Here is a 21216-nt window from a genome sequence, read left to right as displayed (position 1 = left end):
CCGCGCTGCTTCCCAAGGGTCGAGGCAGGCTGACACCTCAAGCCCTGTCAGGAAGACAGATGCCTCTTCCTCTGCTACAGGAGTTGCCTCAGCCACACTCATAACTGCCTGAGCCCTGGCGGATGAGGGACAAGACCCCTTCATCACCAGTTCAGTATCACCCTGTCTGAGATGTCAGGTCACCCTAGTCTGGTGAAATGAGGTGGGCAGACAGGGATCTGTCCGGGGATTCTATGAGGGACTCATGTTGGAAACTGGAGATTGTGTCTTCCAGAAACTTCTCATCCTCCTGTCCCTGGAAATCACTAGGAAGGGACTGATGACCGAGAAAGTGAAAGACAACACCAGGTGACTATTCACCAGAAAAGTTGACTTTCACATTTATTAAAATGCTCAGCATGATGGACTGTCACCCATAGTGGAGGATGAGGAGGGTGACCAAGGCCATGACCCTTTAGGCCGCCCTGACCTCGGATATCATTCTGGGGGACCGTCCAGATGTGTGGAGGTGTTGGACCTTCCGGTGGTGCCTGTGCAGGACCCAGACCATGTACCCTCTGGCCACACTCATGAGTCCAATGAAGAACAGATCCTGAAGGAGGATCATGGCCGAGATGACCAAGGCAGGTTTGGTGCCACCAATGACCAGTGAGCAATATTTGAGATCCAGTGATATTGAAACTGTGCTGCTGTTCTTGGCTCCTCTCAGTCCTATTGACTCACTGATGTAAATCAGCAGATTGAGGACCCAGGACAGGAGGCAGAAGGGGACGACAGAGTTGGGGAATCTGGCCTTGATCCGGGCCCCTCGTGGGGTTCTGAGGCTGATGGTGACAGCCTGGAAGATGCTCAGGAGGCAGGTGCTGCAGATGGTAAGGCCCCGGGCCACTCGGTACAGGTACAAAAGGGTTTTACACCCCACATCGCCCAGGAAAATTCTCCATTCCCAACCTGAAAGTGTGTCCGGGATGCCCTTGGTGAGAAATATTGTGGTGTTTGCCAATGCCAGGTGGGCAAGAATCAAGTCTGAGGAGTTGAGTAGGGGCTGCTGGAGGCCAGGTGGATACAGAGGAGAAATACATTTCCTGAGATCCCAATGCTCATCGACAGTAGCATCACAATCCCCCCCTCCCCCAATTTCTATGGCATTCATCCTCGTGAATTTCCAGTTAGACCTTGAACAAACCTGCAGAGCAACGTGAGGGGAAGCCAGGGAGAGAGACAGAGAAAGAGAGTGAGAGAGAGAGAGAGAAAGGGTGAGCAAGGGGATAGAGAGAAAGAGGAATAAAGAGTGAAGAAGGGGAGAGAGAGAAAGAGAGCAAAGGTGAGAAAAAGTGAGGAAGGGGACAGAGTGAGCGGGAGAGAGCAAGGGTGAAAGTGAGGAAGGGGTGTGAGAGAATGAGAAGGTGCAAGAAACCATGAGGAAGGAGAGAGAGAGAGAGAGAGAGAGAGAGAGAGAGTGAGTGAGTGAGTGAGAGAGTCCAAGGGCCAGAATGAGGAAGGGAAGAGAGAAAGAGAGCAAGGGTGGTAAAGAATGAGGAAGGGGAGAGAGCAAGGGAAGAAAGGATGAGGAAGGGGAGAGAAAGAGAGAAAGGGCTGTGGTGAGCAAGAGTGACTCCATCTTGTAACGCAAATGCCATTTCCTAGAAGACTATTCTTTGACCCCGGGAGCAATGAGGACAAAGGAGGAATTGGAAGAGAGGCTGAATTATTTTATTGAAAATCTTAAAGATTTGAATTGCTAAGGAGAAACTGAATTACCTTGCTGAGAAATGTGAGGAGGGCATGAATGGCTGAGGAGAAATGGAATTGTTTGCAGAGGGGTTTGAGGAGGAGCTAAATTGCTCTTCTGGGCAGGAGATGATCACCTGATGGGATTAAGCCTGCAGGGGTAAGCACAGGGGATGGGTCGCCATCCCTCTTGATTTACCCGGTAGCAGAAGACAGCAGGTAATCCTGAGTAACCCCCACTGCAACCACCCCGAAACCACTGATTAAAAGGGGAAAAAACTGCTCCCATATAAGGCGGCAAAACCGCCTAAACCAAGACATCTACTGAGTGGCTGAGGCAAGAAATCATCTAAGACATGCACTGAGGCTTTTACTACTGCCATGGCCAAAGTAACTAAGATCTCAATCAGGACGACGAGCTACAGACAGCCTGACTCCTTGATCTTCTCCGACCTAGGACCATATCTGCAAGACTTTGGGGAAAACCAGTTGGATGGGTAACTATTCTGTGTCCGTTTCTGTGTGCATGTTTGCATCTACCCACTGTTTTAAGTAGGTTAAGTATGGAATAAAAAGATTTGCTACACCTAAATATGGTTTGGTTTTCCTAGGAGCTTCTGGTTAATTAGGCCTGCCTGGGTGTGATGGGGAGAGGTAGGGAGGAAGCGAATCTATGGATCTCGCCCCAGGGGATCAGAAATTTGGGTGAGGGGCATCCAAGGACCTCATACCAAGAATCTGGGTGAGGTGCATCCAAGGATCTCATCCAAGAGGAGCAGAAATCTAGTGAAGTTAAGCTTTAGCAACCTAGGGGAGGATAGGCAGGGCAAAGTTCTCAGTCGGGGTTCATTACAAGGGCAAGAAACAGTGAGGAAGGGGAGAAAAAGAAAGAAAAAAGGGTGAGAAAAAGTGAGGAAAGGGACAGAGAGAAAGAGCAAGGGTGAGAAAGAGTGAGAAAATGAAGAGAGAGAAAGAAAGCAAGGATGAGAAAGAATGAGAGAAGAGAGAGAAAGAGAGCAAGGGTGAGAAAGGGTGAAGAAGAGGAAAGAGAGTGTTAATTTGGACATTCTCTCTCTTCAATTTCCTCATATGTAAAGTGGGGATTAAGACTGTCACACCCATGTGGGACAGTGGACTATGGCCAACGTGATTATCTTACATCTACCCCAGCATTTGGTACAGTGTCTGACATTCCAAGTGCTTAGTACAGTGCTCTGCACATAGTAAGTGCTCAATAAATACTATTGAATGAACATAATAGTGCTTAAGAAAAGCTACAAAAAAAATATATGAACAACATTTAGAATGAAGAACAGAACTGACACCATAGCTAAATTTACACCGGGTTTCACTTTGATGGTACATCAGTTTGGATTTTATAGCAATAGCCTCCTTCTGTGCACCAGGCCTGAAGTCACAGCCATAGTGAGGGTGGGGACACAGGGAAGGGAAGGAAATAGAGAAATCATTTTCAGAAGCATAACGGGGTGAGGGAAATGGGGGAGAAAGCTTAAAGAGGGTGGGGTAGTGGAATGGAAGAGGATGGGGGATGGGAGGGGAAGTTACCTGACTGGGGCAAGGGAATGTTATTGTTTATTGCTCTATTGTACTTTCCCAAGGGCCTAGTACAGTGCTCTGCGCACAGTAAGTGCTCAATAAATATGATTGAATGAATGAATGAATGAATGAATTACTGGGGTGGGGTGGGTGGGGGGCGTTACCAGGAAGGGACAAGATCTCTATTTTACTTGCAGTGAAGTTGAAGCCAACATCCTTTTCTCTTTTGTAATGGCATTTGTTAAGCACTTTCAAGGAGCCAGCCACTGTACCAAGCTCTGGGATAGATACAAGATCTCTCCAGCACCTTGACCCCTTCTACCTCACCTCCCTTCTCTCTTTCTACTGCCCACCTCATACACACTGCTCCTCTGCCGCTCACCTCCTCACTGTCCCCCATTCACACCTATCCCGCCGTCGACCCCTGGCCCACGTCCTATCGCTGTCCTAGAATGCCCTCGCTCCTCAAGTCCGCCAAACTAACTCTCTTCCCCTCTTCAAAGCCCTACTGAGAGCTCATCTCCTCCAAGAGGCCTTCCCAGACTGAGCTCTCCTTTCCCTCTGCTCCCCCTCCCCGCCCCTCCCCCGCAACCCTCTGCTCTTCCCCCTTCCCCTCCCCTCAGCAATGTGCTCATTTGTATATATTATTTATTACCCTATTTATTTTGTTAATAAGGTATATATCTCCTTGATTCTATTTATATTGATGATGTTGTCTTGCATCTGTTCTGCTCCGTTTTGCTTTGCTGTCTCCCCCATTTAGACTGTGAGCCTGTCACTGGGCAGGGATTGTCTCTATCTGTTGCTGAATTGTACATTCCAAGTGCTTTGCACATAGTACAAGTACAGTGCTTTGCACATAGTAAGCGTTCAATAAATACTATTGAATGAATACAAGCTAATCAGGTTGGACACAGTCCCTGTCCCACATGGGGCTCAGAGTCTTAATCCCCATTTTACCGATGAGGTAATGGAGGCACAGCGAAATGAAGTGACTTGCCCAAGGTCACACAGCAGATAAGTGGCAGAGCCAGGATTAGAACCCTGGTCCTCTGAACCCCAGGCCTGGGCCTTTTCCACTGGGCCATGCTGCTGTTTCTGACTCAGTATGAAAGCTGAATGTGATGGTGATAATAACTGTGGTGTTTGTTAAGTCCTTACCATGTGCCAAGCACTGTACTAAGCGCAGTGGTAAGTACGAGATGACCAGAGGGGAAAGCGTCCCTGTCCCATGTGGGGATCAGAGTCCAAGTTGGCAAGGAAGGCTCCCTCAAACACGTTTATCTCATTGTCAGCAGCCTCTTCTTTTCCTCATCGTAGGAAAAGTCCAAACCCATACTGACTGAACGTAACCCTTATTCATCGATTGACCCTGCCAGCCTACTATGAATCACTGTAGCATTCGTCTTTCAGCCACCTGTACAAGTTGTGAGAAGCACCATGACCTAGTGGATAAAGCACGGGTCTGGGAATCAGAAGAACCTTGGGTTCTTATCCTGGCTCCTGGTTCCTCTCTGCTGTGTGACTTTGGACAAGTATTTTAATTTCTCTGGGCCTCAGTTATCTCATCTGGAAAATGGGGATTAATAAGCTGTGACATTTGTTAAACACGAAATATGTTGGTATTTGTTAAGCGTTTACTATGTGCTGAGCACTGTTCTAAGTGCTGGGATAGACACAGGGGAATCAGGTTGTCCCACGTGGGGCTCACAGTCTTAATCCCCATTTTACAGATGAGGTAACTGAGGCACCGAGAAGTGAAGTGATTTGCCCACAGTCACTAAGCTGACAAGTGGCCAAGCCAGAATTCGAACCCATGACCTCTGACTCCAAAGCCCGGGCTCTTTCCACTGAGCCACGCTGCTTCTCTATGTGCCAAGCACTGTCCTAAGCACTGGAGTAGATATGAGATAATAAGGTTGGAATGTGAGACTGTGAACCCTGTGTAGGACAGGGACTGTGTCCAATGTGATTAACTTGTATCTATCCCAGAACATGGAACAGTGCTTGACACATAGTTAATGCTTAAGATGTACCATCATTATAGTGGTTATTATTAATATGTGCCAGTCTGTCTCCCACATTATAATGAAAGGTCCCTGATGGTCATGTTTTCTACTCTTATCGCACTCCTCAAGCACTTAGTCTGGTGCTCTGCAAGCAGGGTTTCACCTGTGGATCCTCGCTGATTGATCGATTCAATGGTCCTGTCCTTTTTATTAATAGTAATGATAATAATAATAATAATAACTGTGGTATTTGTTAGGTAAGGGCTTCCTAGGTGTCAGGCACTGTTCTAACTGCTGTGGTGGATCTGAGCAAATCGGGTTGGAAACAGTCCCTGCCCCACTTGGGGATCACCATCTTAATTCCCATTTTACAGATTAGGTAATGGAGGTCTGGAGAAGCCAAGTGACGTGCCCAAGGTCATAGAGCAGACAGGTGGCGGAGCTTGGATTAGGACCCATGTCCTTCTGACTCCCAGGTATTTGATAAGCACTTACTATGTGCCAGGGACTGTTGATGCTCTATCCACTAAGCCACACTGCTTCCTCATCCCCACTCTGCCAATTGATGGCTGGGTGACCTTGGGCCAGTCGCTTAACTTCTTTGTGCCTTAGTTCTCCTGTTCTCCCTCCTACTTAGTCAGTCAATCAAGTTTATCGAGCACTTATCGTGTCCAGAGCATTGTACTAAGCACATAGGAGAGTATAATACCATAACAAACAGACACATTCCTTGCCCAAAATGGTCTTACAGCCTACGGGGCCTCACCTATACAGTGGGACAGGGACCGGGTCCAATTAACACCTACCTATCCCTGCGCTTAAAACAGCATTTGACATAATGTAAGTTTTTAACAAATACCATTAAAAAAAAAGGCCCCACCTCTTTGCACACCCCCTGCCTCCTGGGTCCTCTTCCTTCCAACCAGGTAAGAGGCCACCATGACGATTCTCAGGTCAAATCAGTGCTTTGGGCAGCTGGTTGTGTGTCCCCAGCATCAATGCAGTCCTGTCCCTGGTCAGAGCTGAGTTCTCAGGGAGAATTCCAGCCCACCCAAACATCCTGCCCCCCGACCCAACATGGTGACTCAGGGATCTTATGGGAAGCACCGTGACCTAGTGAAAAGAGCCAGGTCTAGGAGTAAGAGGATCCAGGCTCTCATCTCAGACCTGTCATGTACTTGCAGGTGACCTGCGTGACCTTGGTCAAGTCATTTCACTTTTCTGTGCCTCGATTCCTTCCTGTGCTAAAGGGGGATATAATACCTGTTCCCCATCTTACTTTAGACTGTGAGACCCTCTTGGAGCATGATTGCCTTGTATCTACCCCAGCATTTACTACAGTGCTTGACCTATGCTAAGTGCTTAACAAATGGCAGTTATTAGTAACAGAGCCTTCCAGCATACATATACTTAGCTGGAAGAGGAGTTAATGAGATGGAGGAGGAGAAACGTTGTTTGTTTTATTTTAATGGCATTTGTTAACCACTTACTATGTGCCAGGCACTCTACTAAGAGCTGAGGTAGATAAAAGACAATTGGGTTGGACACAGTCCCTGTCCACATTAGGCTCACAATCTTAATCCCCATTTTACAGATGAGGGAACTGAGGCACAGCAAAATGACTCACCTGAGGTCAGATGACAGAGAAGCAGTGTGGCTCAGTGGAAAGAGCACGGGCTTAGGAATCAGAGGTCATGTGTTCTAATCCTGGCTCTACCACCACCTGTCAGCTGTGTGACTTTGGGCAAGTCATTTGACTTCTCAGTGCCTCCGTTACCTCATCTGTAAAATGGGGATTAAGACTGTGAGCCTTACATGGGACAACCTGAATACCCTGTATCTACCCCAGCGCTTAGAACAGTGCTTGGCACTTGGTAAGCACTTAACAAGTATTTAGAGAAGCAGCATGGCTCAGTGGAAAGAGCCCGGGCTTGGGAGTCCGAGGTCATGGGTTCGAATTCTGGTTCTGCCACTTGTCAGCTGTGTGACTGTGGGCAAGTCACTTCACTTCTCTGTGCCTCAGTTACCTCATCTGTAAAATGGGGATTAACTGTGAGCCTCACGTAGGACTACCTGATTACCGTGTATCTACCCCAGTGCTTAGAACAGTGCTCTGCACATAGTAAGCACTTACCAAATACCAACTCTTGGCTTCACTGACTCCATCCTCTCCTGGTTCTCCTCTTATTCATTCATTCATTCATTCATTCATTCAATAGTATTTATTGAGCGCTTACTATGTGCAGAGCACTGTACTAAGCGTTTGGGATGAACAAGTCGGCAACAGATAGAGACGGTCCCTGCCGTTTGACGGGCTTACAGTCTAATCGGGGGAGACGGGCAGACAAGAACTATGGCAATAAATAGAGTCAAGGGGAAGAACATCTCGTAAAAACAATGGCAACTAAATAGAATCAAGGCGATGTACAATTCATTAACAAAATAAATAGGGTAATGGAAATATATACAGTTGAGCGGACGAGTACAGTGCTGTGGGGATGGGAAGGGAGAGGTGGAGGAGCAGAGGGAAAAGGGGAAAAAGAGGGTTTAGCTGCGGAGAGGTAAAGGGGGGGTGGCAGAGGGAGTAGAGGGAGAAGAGGAGCTCTGTCTGGGAAGGCCTCTTGGAGGAGGTGAGTTTTAAGTAGGGTTTTGAAGAGGGGAAGAGAATCAGTTTGGTGGAGGTGAGGAGGGAGGGCGTTCCAGGACCGCGGGAGGATCTGTCTGGCCGTTCATTCTCAGTCTCCTTAGTGGGCTCCTCCTCCCTCTCCCATCCTCTAACTGTAGGGGTTCCTCATGGGTCATTTCTTGTCCCTCTTCTGTTCTCCATCTACACTCACTCCCTTGGTGAACTCATTCGCTCCCACAGCTTCAACTATCATCTCTATGCAGAGGACACACAAATCTACATCTCCGCCCCATCTCCTCCTCCCTTCACGCTCGTATCTCCTCCTGCCTCCAGAACGTCTCCACCTGGATGTCTGCCCGCCACCGAAAACTCAACATGTCCAAAACTGATCTCCTTATCTTCCCTCCCAAACCCTGTGCCCTCCCTGACTTGCCTGGCACTGTGGATGGCACTACTATCTTTCCCATCTCACAGGCCCACAACCTTGGTGTCATCCTTAACTCTACTCTCTCATTCACCCCACACATCCAAACCGTCACCAACACCTGCCGGTCTCAACTTCACAATATCTCCAAGATCTGCCCTGCCCTCTCCATCCAAACTGCTGCCTTGCTGGAACAAGCTCTGATACTATCCCGACTGGATTATTGTGTCAGCCTGCTCTCTGATCTCCCTTCCTCCTGTCTCTCCCCACTCCAGTCTATTCTTCATTCCACTGCCCAGATCATCTTCCTACAGAAACGCTCTGGGCATGCAACTCCCCTCCTTAAAAACCTCCAATGGTTGCCTATCGACCTCCACACGAAACAAAAACTTCTCACTCTAGGCTTCAAGGCTCTCCATCACCTTGCCCCCTCCTACCTCTCCTCCCTTCTCTCTTTCTACTGTCCACTCTGTGCACTCCGCTTCTCTGTCGCTTACCTCCTCACTGTCCCCCATTCTTGCCTATCCTGGCGTCGACCCCGGCCCATGTCCTCCTGCTGTCCTGGAATGCCCTCCCTCCTCACTTCCACCAAACTAATGCTCTTCCCCTCTTCAAAGCCCTACTGAGAGCTCACCTCCTCCAAGAGGCCTTCCCAGACAGAGCTTCCCCTTTTCCCTCTGCTCCCTCTGCTGGGTTTCTGCCCCTCCTTCACCTCCCCTCAGCTAAGCTCCCTTTCCCCCCTTTCCCTCTGCTCCTTCCCCTCTCCCTTCCCCTCCCCTCAGCACTGTGCTCATTTGCTCATTTGTATATATTTTTATTACCCTATTTATTTTGTTAATGAGATGTACATCCCCTTGATTCTATTTATTGCTATTGTTTTTGTCTGCCTGTCTCCCCCAGTTAGACTGTAAGCCCTACAATGGGCAGGGATTGTCTCTATCTGTTGCCGAATTGTATATTCCAAGCGCTTAGTACAGTGCTCTGCACAAAGTAAGCGCTCAATAAATACTACTGAATGAATGGCAGACGAGTGGCAGAGCCTGGATTAGATGAGGAAGGATGTTGACCTCAACTTCTCATGTGTAAAATGGGGATTAAGACTGTGAGCCCCATGTGGGACATGGACTGTATCCAACCTGACTATCTTGCATCTTCCCCAGAGTTTAGGACAGTGCCTGCCACATAGTAAGTGTTTAACAAATACTATTTAAAAAACAATTACATCAAGTGGCCTCTAAAATACTCAGTCTTGGGAAATGGATCTCTGTCCATAAAGTTGATTTGCTTCATGGTTCCCTTTCCCTCCTCATAGGAATCATGTCTTCCACCTCTATCAAACTCTCCCAAGAGCTCAATATAGAACTCTGCAAATAATAAGGGCTCCATCAGTGCCACTGACTGACTGAATGATTGATGAATGGGGAAGGGAGAAGGAAAAGGGGCTTCTTTTAAACTTTCTTAGAGCTGGGGAGGATCGCTCGGACTTATAGTTTGCAGGAAATGTGTCCGTTTACTGTTGCAGCTTACTCTTCCAAGTGCGTGGTACAGTGCTAGGCAGCCAATAAGAGCTCATTAAATGCGACTGAATGAATGGATGAATGGATGGATGAATGAATGAATGAATGAATGAATGAATGAATGAATGAAAATTCCACCAAAGCAATATCTGAGGAGAGTAAGAGTGGGTTGGTGGTGGGCAAGGCTGGGAATTCTGGGTGGGAATATTGTTTCTAAAATCCACAGATTTCACCCTCCCCCACCAAGCACACCATCCATCTGCAAACCAAAGAGTAATCAATCAGTGGTATTTATTTATTACTTACTGAGCGCAGAGCACTGTATCAAGCGTTTTGGAGGGTACAGTGCAATAGAGTAGGTAGGCATGATCCCTGCCTAGAAGGAGCTTACAGTCTACAGAAGGAGCTTCCAGTTCATAGGGTAGTGGTAGTCATTCTTGACCATCAAGTTTAAGCCAATCAATCCACTAATCAATAGATGGAATTTACTGAGCACTTCCTGAGTGCAGAACACTGAACTAAGTGCTTGGAAGAGCACAATATGAGAGAGGTGGTGGACACGTTTCCTTCCCACTACAAGCTGGCAGTCTAAAGGGAGAAGAAGAATACAGAGAAGCAGTCTGGCCTAATGGAAAGAGCCCAGGCCTGGGAGTCAGAGGACCTGCTTTCTAAGCCCTGCTCTGCCACGTGCCTGCTGTGTGTGCTTGGGCAAGTCATCTCACTTGTCTGTGTCTCAGTTCCCTCAGCTGCAAAATGGGTAATTAATACCTGTTCTCTCTCCTACTTAGACTGTGAGCCCCATGTGGCACCTGATTGTCTTGTACCTATACCATTGTTTAGTACAGTGCTTTTTTGGGTACTTGTCAAGTTCTGACTATGTGACAGGCACTGTACTAAACCCTGGGTACTAAGCCCCCTTTTCCCTCAGCTCGCCCCCCCTCTCTGCCACCCTCACCCAGCCTCGCTCCCTTTGCTCGACCCCTCTGCCCCACACTACCTGTGAATATACGTACATACCTATAATTCTATTTATTTTAATGCCTGTCTTACTTGTCCTGATGTATGTATATATATATATTTATATATATCTAATTATATTTATTTATACTGATGTTATTGATGCCTGTTCATTTGCTTTGATGTCTGTCTCCCCTCTTCTAGACTGTGAGCTTTTTGTGGGCAGGGATTGTCTCTCTTTGTTGCTGAATTGTACTTTCCAAGAGCTTAGTATAGTGCTCTGCACACATTAAGCATTCAATAAATATGATTGATTGAATGAATAGAAGATAATCAGGTTGGACACAGTCCCTATTTCAAATGGAGCTCACAGTCTTAATCCCTATTTTACAGATGAGGCAACTGAGCCACAGAGAAGTGAAGTGACTTGCCCAAGGTCACCCAGCAGACAACTAGCTGTACTTCTGACTCCTAAGGCACTGCTCTATCCACTGCATGTTTGACATGCAGTAAGCATTTAGCAAATACTATGAGCATTGGCTTCTGAAGAGAAGATTACGAGACAAATACAGACAGACTGGGCTGATAGAGACTTTGTTATTGGAGCAACTGTGACCATGCGTAGCGCTTGCAATGGGAGTATCACACACACACATACACACACACACACGCACACACACAAACACACACATCGTACAGGCTAGGCTCACAGCTGAGCCGGTGGGAGTGGGAGCCGGGAGATATCTTGGAGCAGCCGGACATAGCACTGAGGCTGACATTGCCTCGGAAGGTGAATTATCAGCGGACCATCCCCGGGAAAACCCGAGGCGCGACTTGTCAAATTGTCGGGACAACAGAGAGGGGGAATTGGGCCTTTCCGGGGATGTCCCAGTTGGTAGGTCAGAACAAATTGAAGCTCAGTCCTTCCCTCACACACAGACACACAAACCCACACACGTACATTAATGACTCTCTGGGGGAGGGGAAGAGATGAGAAAAGGGGCCAATAAGGAGTTGTCTCAGCCTTAGAATCGATCCGCAGTGAGAGCGAAGGAGATGGGTGAGTAAGGACAGAGCCCGAACTTGGAAAGTGGGGATTCAGGGCGGCAATGTTTCTTCTGTGGTCTTAAGTGGGACTGTGGGATGTGGGCAGTGTCTGGTTAGCCCTGGGAATGTGCTTCGTGGAAAGAGCATGGAGCTGGGAGTCAGGGGACTAGGGTTCTAATCCTGACAATGCCCCTTGCCTGCTGCACAATCCTGGGTCACATTATGTTTCTGAGGCACACAGTGACGGAGGTAAATGTGTCCTGTCCAACCCGACTGAAGTCAGATCTCCAGCCTCTCACTCTTCTTCTTCCTCCTCGTCCTCCTTCTTCTCAGTCAACCCCTCTATCAACCTCACCATCCTCAGGACCTGCTCTTATCCCTCCCCTCCTGGCTAATTGTACATGATGGAACCAGCTCTCCCTGTCAACCTCCCTTCACTTCCCAGTTCGGGTGACCCACTCATCCTTCAGATCTGGGCTCTTCTCTCAGAGTAGTGAAGAGTGGGGTGGGCACGTCAGGGGTCCTCACTTTTGGGGGGTTGAGAGGGATGAATTATCAACAGACCATCAGGGGGAAAACTCGAAGCTCAACTTGTCAAATAGTCGGGACAACAGGGAGGGGGAAATGGGCCTTTCCAGAGATGTCCCAAATGTGTGTCTACCAACTCCATTCCATTTTCTCTCCTAAGTACTTAGTACAGTGCTCTGCACACAGTAAGTGCTCAATAAATACCACTGATTGATTGATGGAGGTAAAGCCCCAATCTGGGGCAGGGGCTGGCCAGGGAGGACTGAGCATGCTCAGTGGGCTCCTTCCACTGTGATGTCACTGTCCAGTGACTGGTGGTCTCTGTTTGATCTTCCACGTGGACCAAGATGCAGCCCCTCAGAGAAGCAGTTGGGCTAATGAAAACAGCACGCGTCCGGGAGATAGAGGACCTGGGTTCTAACTCCGGCTCTGCCAGTTAACCTGTGTGTGACCTTGGGCAAGTCGTTTCACTTCTCACATCCCTCATCTGTAAAATGGGATTCAATACTTTTTTTATTTGTTTGTTTGTTTTAATATAAGTGTTTACTATGTGTCAAGCACTGTTCTAAGTGTTGTGGTAGATACAACGTAATCAGGTTGGGCACAGTCCCTTTCCCAGTGAGTGCTCACAGGCTAGATTGGAGGGAGGAAGATTTTTCTCCATTTCACAGATGAGGTATCTGAGGCCCAGAGAAGTTCAGAAACTTGCCCAAGGTCAAATGGCAGACAAATGGCAGAGCTGGAATTGGAACCCAGGTTCTCTGACTTCCAGGCCTGGGCTCTTTCCACTAGGCCATGCTGGTTCCCTTTTCTTCCTCCTACTTGCACTGTGATCTCCATTTGGGACCTGATGAACTTGTATCTACCCCAGCACTTAGTAGAGTGCTTGATACATAGCAAGCACTCAATGAGGAAGTGCTCAATAAATACGATTTAATGAAGGAATGAATGAAAGTACCATAATAATGATGATGCTGATAATAAAATTAGTATTACACCACAAGCATGGGCAGCAGCGCCCTTAAAATAAGTATCAGATAATAATAATGATGGTATTTGTTAAGCGCTTACAATGTGTCAAGCAGTATTCTAAGCCCTGGGGTAAATACAAGCTCATCAGAGCAGACACAGACCCTGTCCCACATTGGGCTCACCATCTAAATCTCTTTTTTACAGATGAGATAACAGAGGGCCGGAGAAGTTGCCCAAGGTGACACAGTGGACAAGAACTGGATCTGGGATTAGAACCCAGGTCCTTCTGACTCCCAGCCCCATGCTCTTTCCATTAGACCATGCTGCTTCCCCTTGGTCCATAATGAGGAGATAAAGCCAAAGTTTTTGGTCACTGGAGTTGGAGATGGGTGTAATGGGACAAATCATACCTCCATCTCTGTTCTTCCAAATGTCCAGAAAGATTATCATGGGTAGACTATGTGGTAGAAAAACTTCATGGACTCTGCATTTTATTTGAGCAGATTATGTCAGAGACACGTTTATTATTACAAGCGCTCCTTCTAGCACTAGTAGGGAGTGGTGGTTGACGGGCAGAGTTTCCTCTGCTGGTAAAGGCCAGCTCAACTCTGAGTAATCCAGAGCTTCTAATTTAATCGTAGAGTACAATGAAGGATAAATACATAAGGATAGGTAGCAATAACTCCTTGGAAACGGGTTTTCCATCCAGCCCCTCACCTCCTCCTTAAGGTGAATAAACCCCACCCAGCCCAACTAAGGGAGTAGTTTCATCTTGTTTTTGGCTACTTCTTTCAGCAGACCTAAAGAACAAAGGGAAGATGGGTTGTGAAGTTGATTGCCTTGGCAATCACACCAAGAGGTGATCAAGCAGGCTTAGAGCTGAGAGGGCTCAGAGAGAAGGAGGGCAAATGCAGGACCATGACCCTTGTGCTTCCACAACTATTGGGCTGGATTGACCACTGGTCTGAGCTAGAGTGGAATTTCTGATGTCCTCTTGTACCTTGGTCTCAGATAGCCGAGAGAGCACAGGCGAGGGGGTCAGAGGATCCAGGTTTTAATCCTGACTCTGTCAATCACCTGCTCTATATGGGTCCTTTGGCAAGGCACTTCTCTGTGCTTCAATTTCCTCATCTGTAAAATAGGGATTCAATATCTGTCCTCCCTTGTATTTAGACTGTGAGCTCCATGTGGGACAGGGACTCTGTCTGAGCTCATTATTTTGTATCTGCCCCAGCACTTAATAAAGTGCTTTGCACATAGTAAACACTCAACAAGTATCACAATTTATCACAAAGTATTTTGTTCTATAGATTCTCTCATTAACCCAGCGAAGCAGGGGATTAAAAACCAAGTCACTTCCTCATTCAGTCCTACACTTCAACCTTCATTTTACTCTAGCTCAATCCCAGGTAGACGCATCTCTCCCTGCTGAGTCCTTCCAAGAACGATGAACATTCATGACAAACTTCCCCAAAATTCTGAGAGCCTTTTGTATCCTGGAGTATTCTCTTTTTTATGGTACTTGTTAAGCAATTACTATGTGCCAGGCACTGTACTAAGTGCCGGGGTAGATATAAACTCATCAGCTTGGATCCAGTCTGTTTGACATCGGGCTCTAAGTCTTAATCTCCATTTTATAGGTGAAGTAACTGAGGTACCGAGAAGGGAAGTGACTTTCCCAAGGTCACATAACAGACAAGTGGTAGATCCAGGATGAGAACCCAGGTTCTTCCGTCTCCTGAGCCCTTGTGCTCTCCATTAGAACATGCTATTCTTCTTCCTCAGAGCACTTATCAGGGCACTGTGGTTGGCTTGGACTGAAGAAAAGAACTGAACAGAAATTTGGGGCTGATTTGGTTTTGTAAGTAGCTTGGATTAATGGAGAGAGTATGGGCCTGGGATTCAGCAGTCCTGGGTTCTAATCCTGAATCCACCACTTGTTTGCTGGGTGAGCTTGGGGGAGTCTCTTCACTTCTCTCTGTCTCAGTTACCTTGTCTGTAAAATAGGGATTCAGACTGTGACCCCTATGTGGGACAGGAACTGTGACCAACCTGATTATCTTGTATGTACCCCTGTGCTTAGTAAAATATCTGGAACAGCGTAAGCACTTGATAAGTACAACAACTACAATAATAATTATTATCATAGTAAGCACATAACAAATACTATAAAAAAGTGACTTAGAGATTTGTTATTGAAAAGTAAAAAATGATCTCCCTCTCTCTCTCCCTCAATATCCTTTATCACTCACTTTCTCTCTCTCTCTCTCTCTCTCTCTCTCTCACTTCTCCCCTCCCAGGTAGTTTTGTGGGCGCCCTTCTATTCTTCCAATTGGAAATGACCGAAAATGGATGCCCCTGACCTGGCTGTTGGTTTTGTGCTGATCTTACAGATGGGTGTTGGGGTCTCAGGAAATATTTTCCTCCTCCTGTTCTATACCCACAGGGTCTCTGCCATCCTGAAGCTCGGCTCCTCCGACTTGATCCTCTTCCACTTGGCCCTGTCCAATGCCATAGTACTTCTTACCAGGGGATTGCCCGAGATATTGTCAGCTTGGGGACTGAGGAATTTCCTGAGCAATGCTGGCTGTAAAATCCTCATGTATCCTTACCGAGTGGGCCGGGGTCTGGCTATCTGCAGCACCTGCCTCTTGAGCGTGGTCCAGGCCATTACCATCAGTCCCGGTACTCCCTGGTGGGCCACGCTTAAAGCCAGGTTGCCCCAGTGCATCATCCCTTCCTGCCTCCTGTCCTGGGGCCTCAGCCTGCTCATTGATTTCGATGCGATCATGAATGTTACAGGGCCCCGGAACAGCAGCAATGTTCAACTCATGCTGGACCACAAATTTTGCTCCAAAGTCAGCATCAGTGCAGAAACCACCCTGCTCATAGCCATCGTGCTCTTCCTCCGTGACGGGTTCTTCGTGGGGCTCATGAGTGTGGCCAGCAGCTACATGGTGTTTATCCTGCACAGGCACCACCGGCAGGTCCGACATCTCCATGCGCCCGGACGGTCCCCTGGGGCTATGCCCGAGGTCAGGGCGGCCAAGAGGGTCGTAGCCCTGGTCACCCTATATGTCCTCCTCTATGGGAGGCAGACCATCATGCTCAGCATCTTACTAAACATGAAAGAGAAGTCCTCTCTGCTGATGAACAGCCACATGGTGTTGGGTTTCACTTTCTCAGCCGTGAGTCCGTTCCTGATCATTCAGGGTGACAGAAGAATGAGGACATTTTGGAAACGGGACTCTCCTGTTTCCAACCGGAATCCCTCTTAGGGTACGTACCAGGAAAGCCGCCTCCCTTCGCTAATATTGGTAATAATAATTGTCGTATTTGTGAAGCACTTTTCTCTGTGTCAAACACTGTCCTGAGCACTAGGATAATAATAATACTGATGAAATTTGTTACAAGCTTACTAGGTGTCAAACACAGCTCAAAGCTCTGGGGTGGATACAAGACCATCAGGTTGGACACAGTCCCCGTCCCACATGGAGCTCACAGTCTTAATCCCCATTTTACTTTATGAGGTAAGTGAGGCCCAGGGACGTGAAGTCATTTGCTCAAGGTCACACAGCAGACAAGTGGCAGAGCTGGGATTAGAACACAGGTCATGCCGATTCCAAGACCTGTGCTGTATCCCCTAGACCACGCTGCTTCCCAGGGTAGGTGCATGTCTATTAGGTCTGACACAGCCTGTGAACTCCATGTGGGACAAGAACTAAGGAGGAAGGAGGACAAGTATTGAATCCCCATTTTACAGCTGAGGAAAGTGTGGCACAGAGAAATGAAGTGACTTGCCCAAGATCACGCAGCAAGGAATTGGCAGAGCTGCAATTGGAACACAGATCCTCTTTGTGCTAGGCCACAATATTTCCCACTCAGAGAAGATGACCAGGTGTCCCAATTTGGACAGCACCATATCAGTGTTGCCCTGTGTCCCCAAATGCCTAAAGCAGGGCTGAGTAAGGGTAATGGTGGCAGCTGAGATCAATCAGTCAATTGATTGTATATATGGAATGTTCACCATGTGTGCTTGGGAGAATACAATATAACAAACATAGTTGGTAGACATGCCTCTGCTCACAAGGAGCTTACAGTCTAGAGAGAGAATTCAGTAGATCAACGGTATTTATTGGGCTCTTGTTGTGTGCCGAGCACTGTACTACGCACAGGGGAGACTACAATATAACGAAGCTGATAGCTAAGGCTTATTTGAAAGTGCCTGGGCTTGGGAGTCAGAGAATCCTGGCTCTGCCTCTTGGCAGCTGTGTGACTTTGGGCAAGTCACTTAACTTCTCTGGGCCTCGGTCACCTCATCTGTAAAATGGGGACTAAAACTGTGAGCCCCACGTGGGACAACCTGATTCCCTTGTATCTACCCCAGTGCTTAGAACAGTGCTTGGCACATAGTAAATCCTTAACACATACCATCATTATTTTTATTATTATCATTATATGTTCCCAGACCACAGGGGGCTTACAGTCTAAAAGGCAAATTGATTGAGCAATTAGTCAAGGGTTATTATTAAGTGCTCGCTGTGTGCAGAGCACTGGACTAAGTGCTTGGGGGAGTACAAAGAGTGTTGGTAGACCTGTTCCCTACCCACCCTGAGTTTATCGTCTAGAGGACTGAGATGGTAGTTGCGGCTTCCACAAGAAGGAATCAAACCTCCCCTATGATGTTTTGGTACAATTGAGCCTGCTCTCCCTCAGTTATGTCGATGGGAATTCTCCCTGTTGGTTAGAAAAATTTCATCCAGCTGTTCTGGAAATGCCCATGTTTCCAGACAACCTGGAAAGGCCAGTCTGGGACAAAGGGAGCACTGCAGGCAATTCCTGCCAACCTCTGCATGGACTCTGATGGAGGGACTCATCAAGGCAGTATGGTCTAATGGAAATGCCTGGGAGCCCGAGGACCTGGGTTCTTATCCCAGCTCCTCCACTTGTCTGCTGGGTGACCTTGGGGAAGTCACTTCCCTTCCTCTGTGCCTCAGTTTCCTCATCTGTAAAATGGGAATTCAATGCCCATTCACCTATCCTTTTAGATTCTGAGCTCCAAATGGACCCGGGACCGAATTCCAGCCTATTTATCTTATATCTTGAGAAGCAGCATAACCTAGTGGAAGGAGCACGGGCCTGGGAATCAGAGGACACTGGTTCTATGCTGGCTTCACCACTTGTCAGATGTGCGACCTTGGACAAATCACTTTGCTTTGCCGTATCTCACTTTCCTCATCTATAAAATGGAAATTCAATTCCCCATTCTCCTTCCCCTTTAGATTGTGAGCTCCATGTGGAAGAGGGACTGAATCCAGCCTGTTTATCTTATATCTTGAGAACCAGAGTGACCTAGGGAAAAGAGTCAGAGGACCTGGGTTCTAATCCTGGCTCTGCCAGGGCTCTGCAATATGTAGGACTCAAACATCCATGTGAGTGTTCCTGACAACCTTCCCACTGCCCGCTTCTTCACACTCTCAATTCCACCGACCTCCTGCTCCAGCCCATATCGCTCACTCCCCTACTTTGGCACACATTCGATCTCCCTATCCCTCAACACAATACAGTCTCTGCCCTCACCAATTCTGAGTTGGAGTACAGTGGAGTGGGTTGAGGATCCACACTGATCCCATATGGGAAGGGAGGCAGGTAGCTTTTGTGCTAGATCACTGTACTAAGCACCTGGGAGAGTACAATAAAAGAGTGTCTGTAGATACGGAATTTATCCACAAGGAGCTTAGGTTTTGAGAGAATGAATGGGTGAAAGTCATCACTAACCATTCATCCTTTTATCAACAGTAGAAAATTCATCCTATATCAAACAGAAACTCCTTACTGTTGGCTTTAAAGCACTCACCTGGCTCGCCCCCTCCTACTTTCCCTCGCTGATCTCCTAGAACAACCCAGCCCTCACACTTTACTCCTCTAGCACCAGCTTGCTCTCTGTGCCATGATCTCATCTATCTCACAGCCGACCCCTTTCCCACCTCCTCCTCCTGGCCTGGAACTGTTGTATTGCACTTTCCCTAGGGAACTTATTGTTGTATTGCACTTTCCCTAGGGCTTAGTACAGTGCTCTGAGCACAGTAGGTAGTCAATAAATCTGATCTAATGAATGAATGACTCGGGGGGGGGGTGGGAGGGGCGGGGGGGGTTACCAGGAAGGGACAAGATCTCTATTTTACTTGCACTGAAGTTGAAGTCAACACCCTTTTCTCTTTTGTAATGGTATTAGTTAAGCAGTTTCGAAGTGCCAGGTACTGTACCAAGCTCTGGGATAGATACAAGCTAATCAGGTTGGACACAGTCCCTGTCCCACATGGGACTCACAGTCTTAATCCCCATTTTATTGATGAGGCAATGGAGGCACAGTGAAATGAAGTGACTTGCCCAAGGTCACACAGCAGATAAGTGGCAGAGCCTGGATTGGAACTCTGGTCCTCTGAACCTCGCACCTGGCCTTTTCCACTAGGACACACTGCTGTCTCTGACTCAGTATGAAAGCTGAATGTGATAGTGGTGTTTGTTAAGTCCTCACCATGTGCCAAGCACTGTACTAAGAGCAGTGGTAAGTACGAGATGACCAGAGGGGAAAGCGTCCCTGTCCCATGTGGGGATCAGAGTCCACGTTGGCAAAGAAGGCTCCCTCAAACATGTTTATTTCATTGTCAGCAGCCTCATCTTTTCCTCATCTTAGGAAACGTTCAAACCCATACTGACTGAACGTACCCCTTATTCATCGTTTGACCCTGCCAGCCTCCTATGAATCACTGTAGCATTCGTCTTTCAGCCACCTGCACAAGTTGTGAGAAGCAGTGTAACCTGGTGGATAGAGCACGGGCCTGGGAATCAGAAAAACCTTGGGTTCTAATCCTGGCTCCTGGCTCCTCTCATGTGAGTTTGGACAATTATTTTAATTTCTCTGAGCCTCGGTTACCTCATCTGGATTAATAATAGATGACATTTTTCAAGCACCTACTAGGTGCCAAGCACTGTTCTAAGCACTGAGGTAGATATGAGATAATCAGGTTGGACTGTGAGACCATGAGCTCTATGTGGGTCAGGGACTGTGTCCACCGTGATTAGTTTGTATCTAACTCAGCACTTAGAACAGGGTTTGGCACATAGTAAATGCTTAACAAGTACCATTATTATTGTTATTATTAATGTGCACCTATCTCCCACATAATATTGTAAGCTCCCTGAGGGTCATGTTTTCTACTTTTATAGCATTTTCCCAAGTGCTTAGTCCAGTGCTCTGCAGGCAGAGATTCACTCTATAATCCTCATTGATTGATCAATTCAACTGTCCCTGTCCTTTTTACTACTAATAATGATAATAATAATAGTAATAATTGTGGTATTTGTTAAGTGTTGCTTTACGTGCCGGCACTGTTTTAAACCACTGAGGTGGATCCAAGCAAATCTGGGTTGGAAAATCCCTGTCCCACATGGGGCTTACAATCTTAATCCTCATTTTACAGATAGGTAACTGAGGTACAGAGAAGTGAAGTGCCTTGCTCAAGGTCATCCAGCAGAGCACATGGCAGAGCCAGGATTAGAACCCAGGTCTTTCTGACTACTAGGCCTGTGCTCTATTCTAGGACACACTGCTTTTTATGCTACCAGTAGGGCTCGTCTGAGTTGCAATTCTCCTTTCCTAGGAAGCTGCTGCAGGTGTCAGCTTATTTGTTTATGGCATTGTAATGCACTTACTATTGCAAAGGACTGTTCTATGCACTCTGGTAGATAAAGTTAATCAAATTTGGCACGATCCCTGTCCCACAAGGGTCAACCATTCAAGAGGGAGGAAGAACAGGTTTTGACTCTCCATTTTTCAGATGAAGA

General features: G+C 47.3%; 1 protein-coding gene and 2 pseudogenes across 1 annotated transcript; 2 read left to right on the top strand and 1 right to left on the bottom strand.

Annotated features, from left to right (window-relative positions):
* Window positions 232-1116, bottom strand: ORNANAV1R-PS3610 (vomeronasal 1 receptor ornAnaV1R-ps3610 pseudogene; annotated as a pseudogene).
* Window positions 15717-16646, top strand: ORNANAV1R-PS3696 (vomeronasal 1 receptor ornAnaV1R-ps3696 pseudogene; annotated as a pseudogene).
* Window positions 15717-16646, top strand: ORNANAV1R3175 (vomeronasal 1 receptor ornAnaV1R3175). Its single transcript, NM_001253567.2, has one exon. The coding sequence runs from the start codon at window positions 15717-15719 to the stop codon at window positions 16644-16646; it is 930 nt and encodes a 309-aa protein (NP_001240496.2).

This window comes from Ornithorhynchus anatinus, unplaced genomic scaffold (assembly GCF_004115215.2).
Source record: "Ornithorhynchus anatinus isolate Pmale09 unplaced genomic scaffold, mOrnAna1.pri.v4 scaffold_233_arrow_ctg1, whole genome shotgun sequence".
Lineage (NCBI taxonomy): Eukaryota > Metazoa > Chordata > Mammalia > Monotremata > Ornithorhynchidae > Ornithorhynchus > Ornithorhynchus anatinus.
The sequence above is the reverse complement of the archived record's forward strand: the minus strand, read 5'-3'. Positions and strand labels throughout refer to the sequence as shown.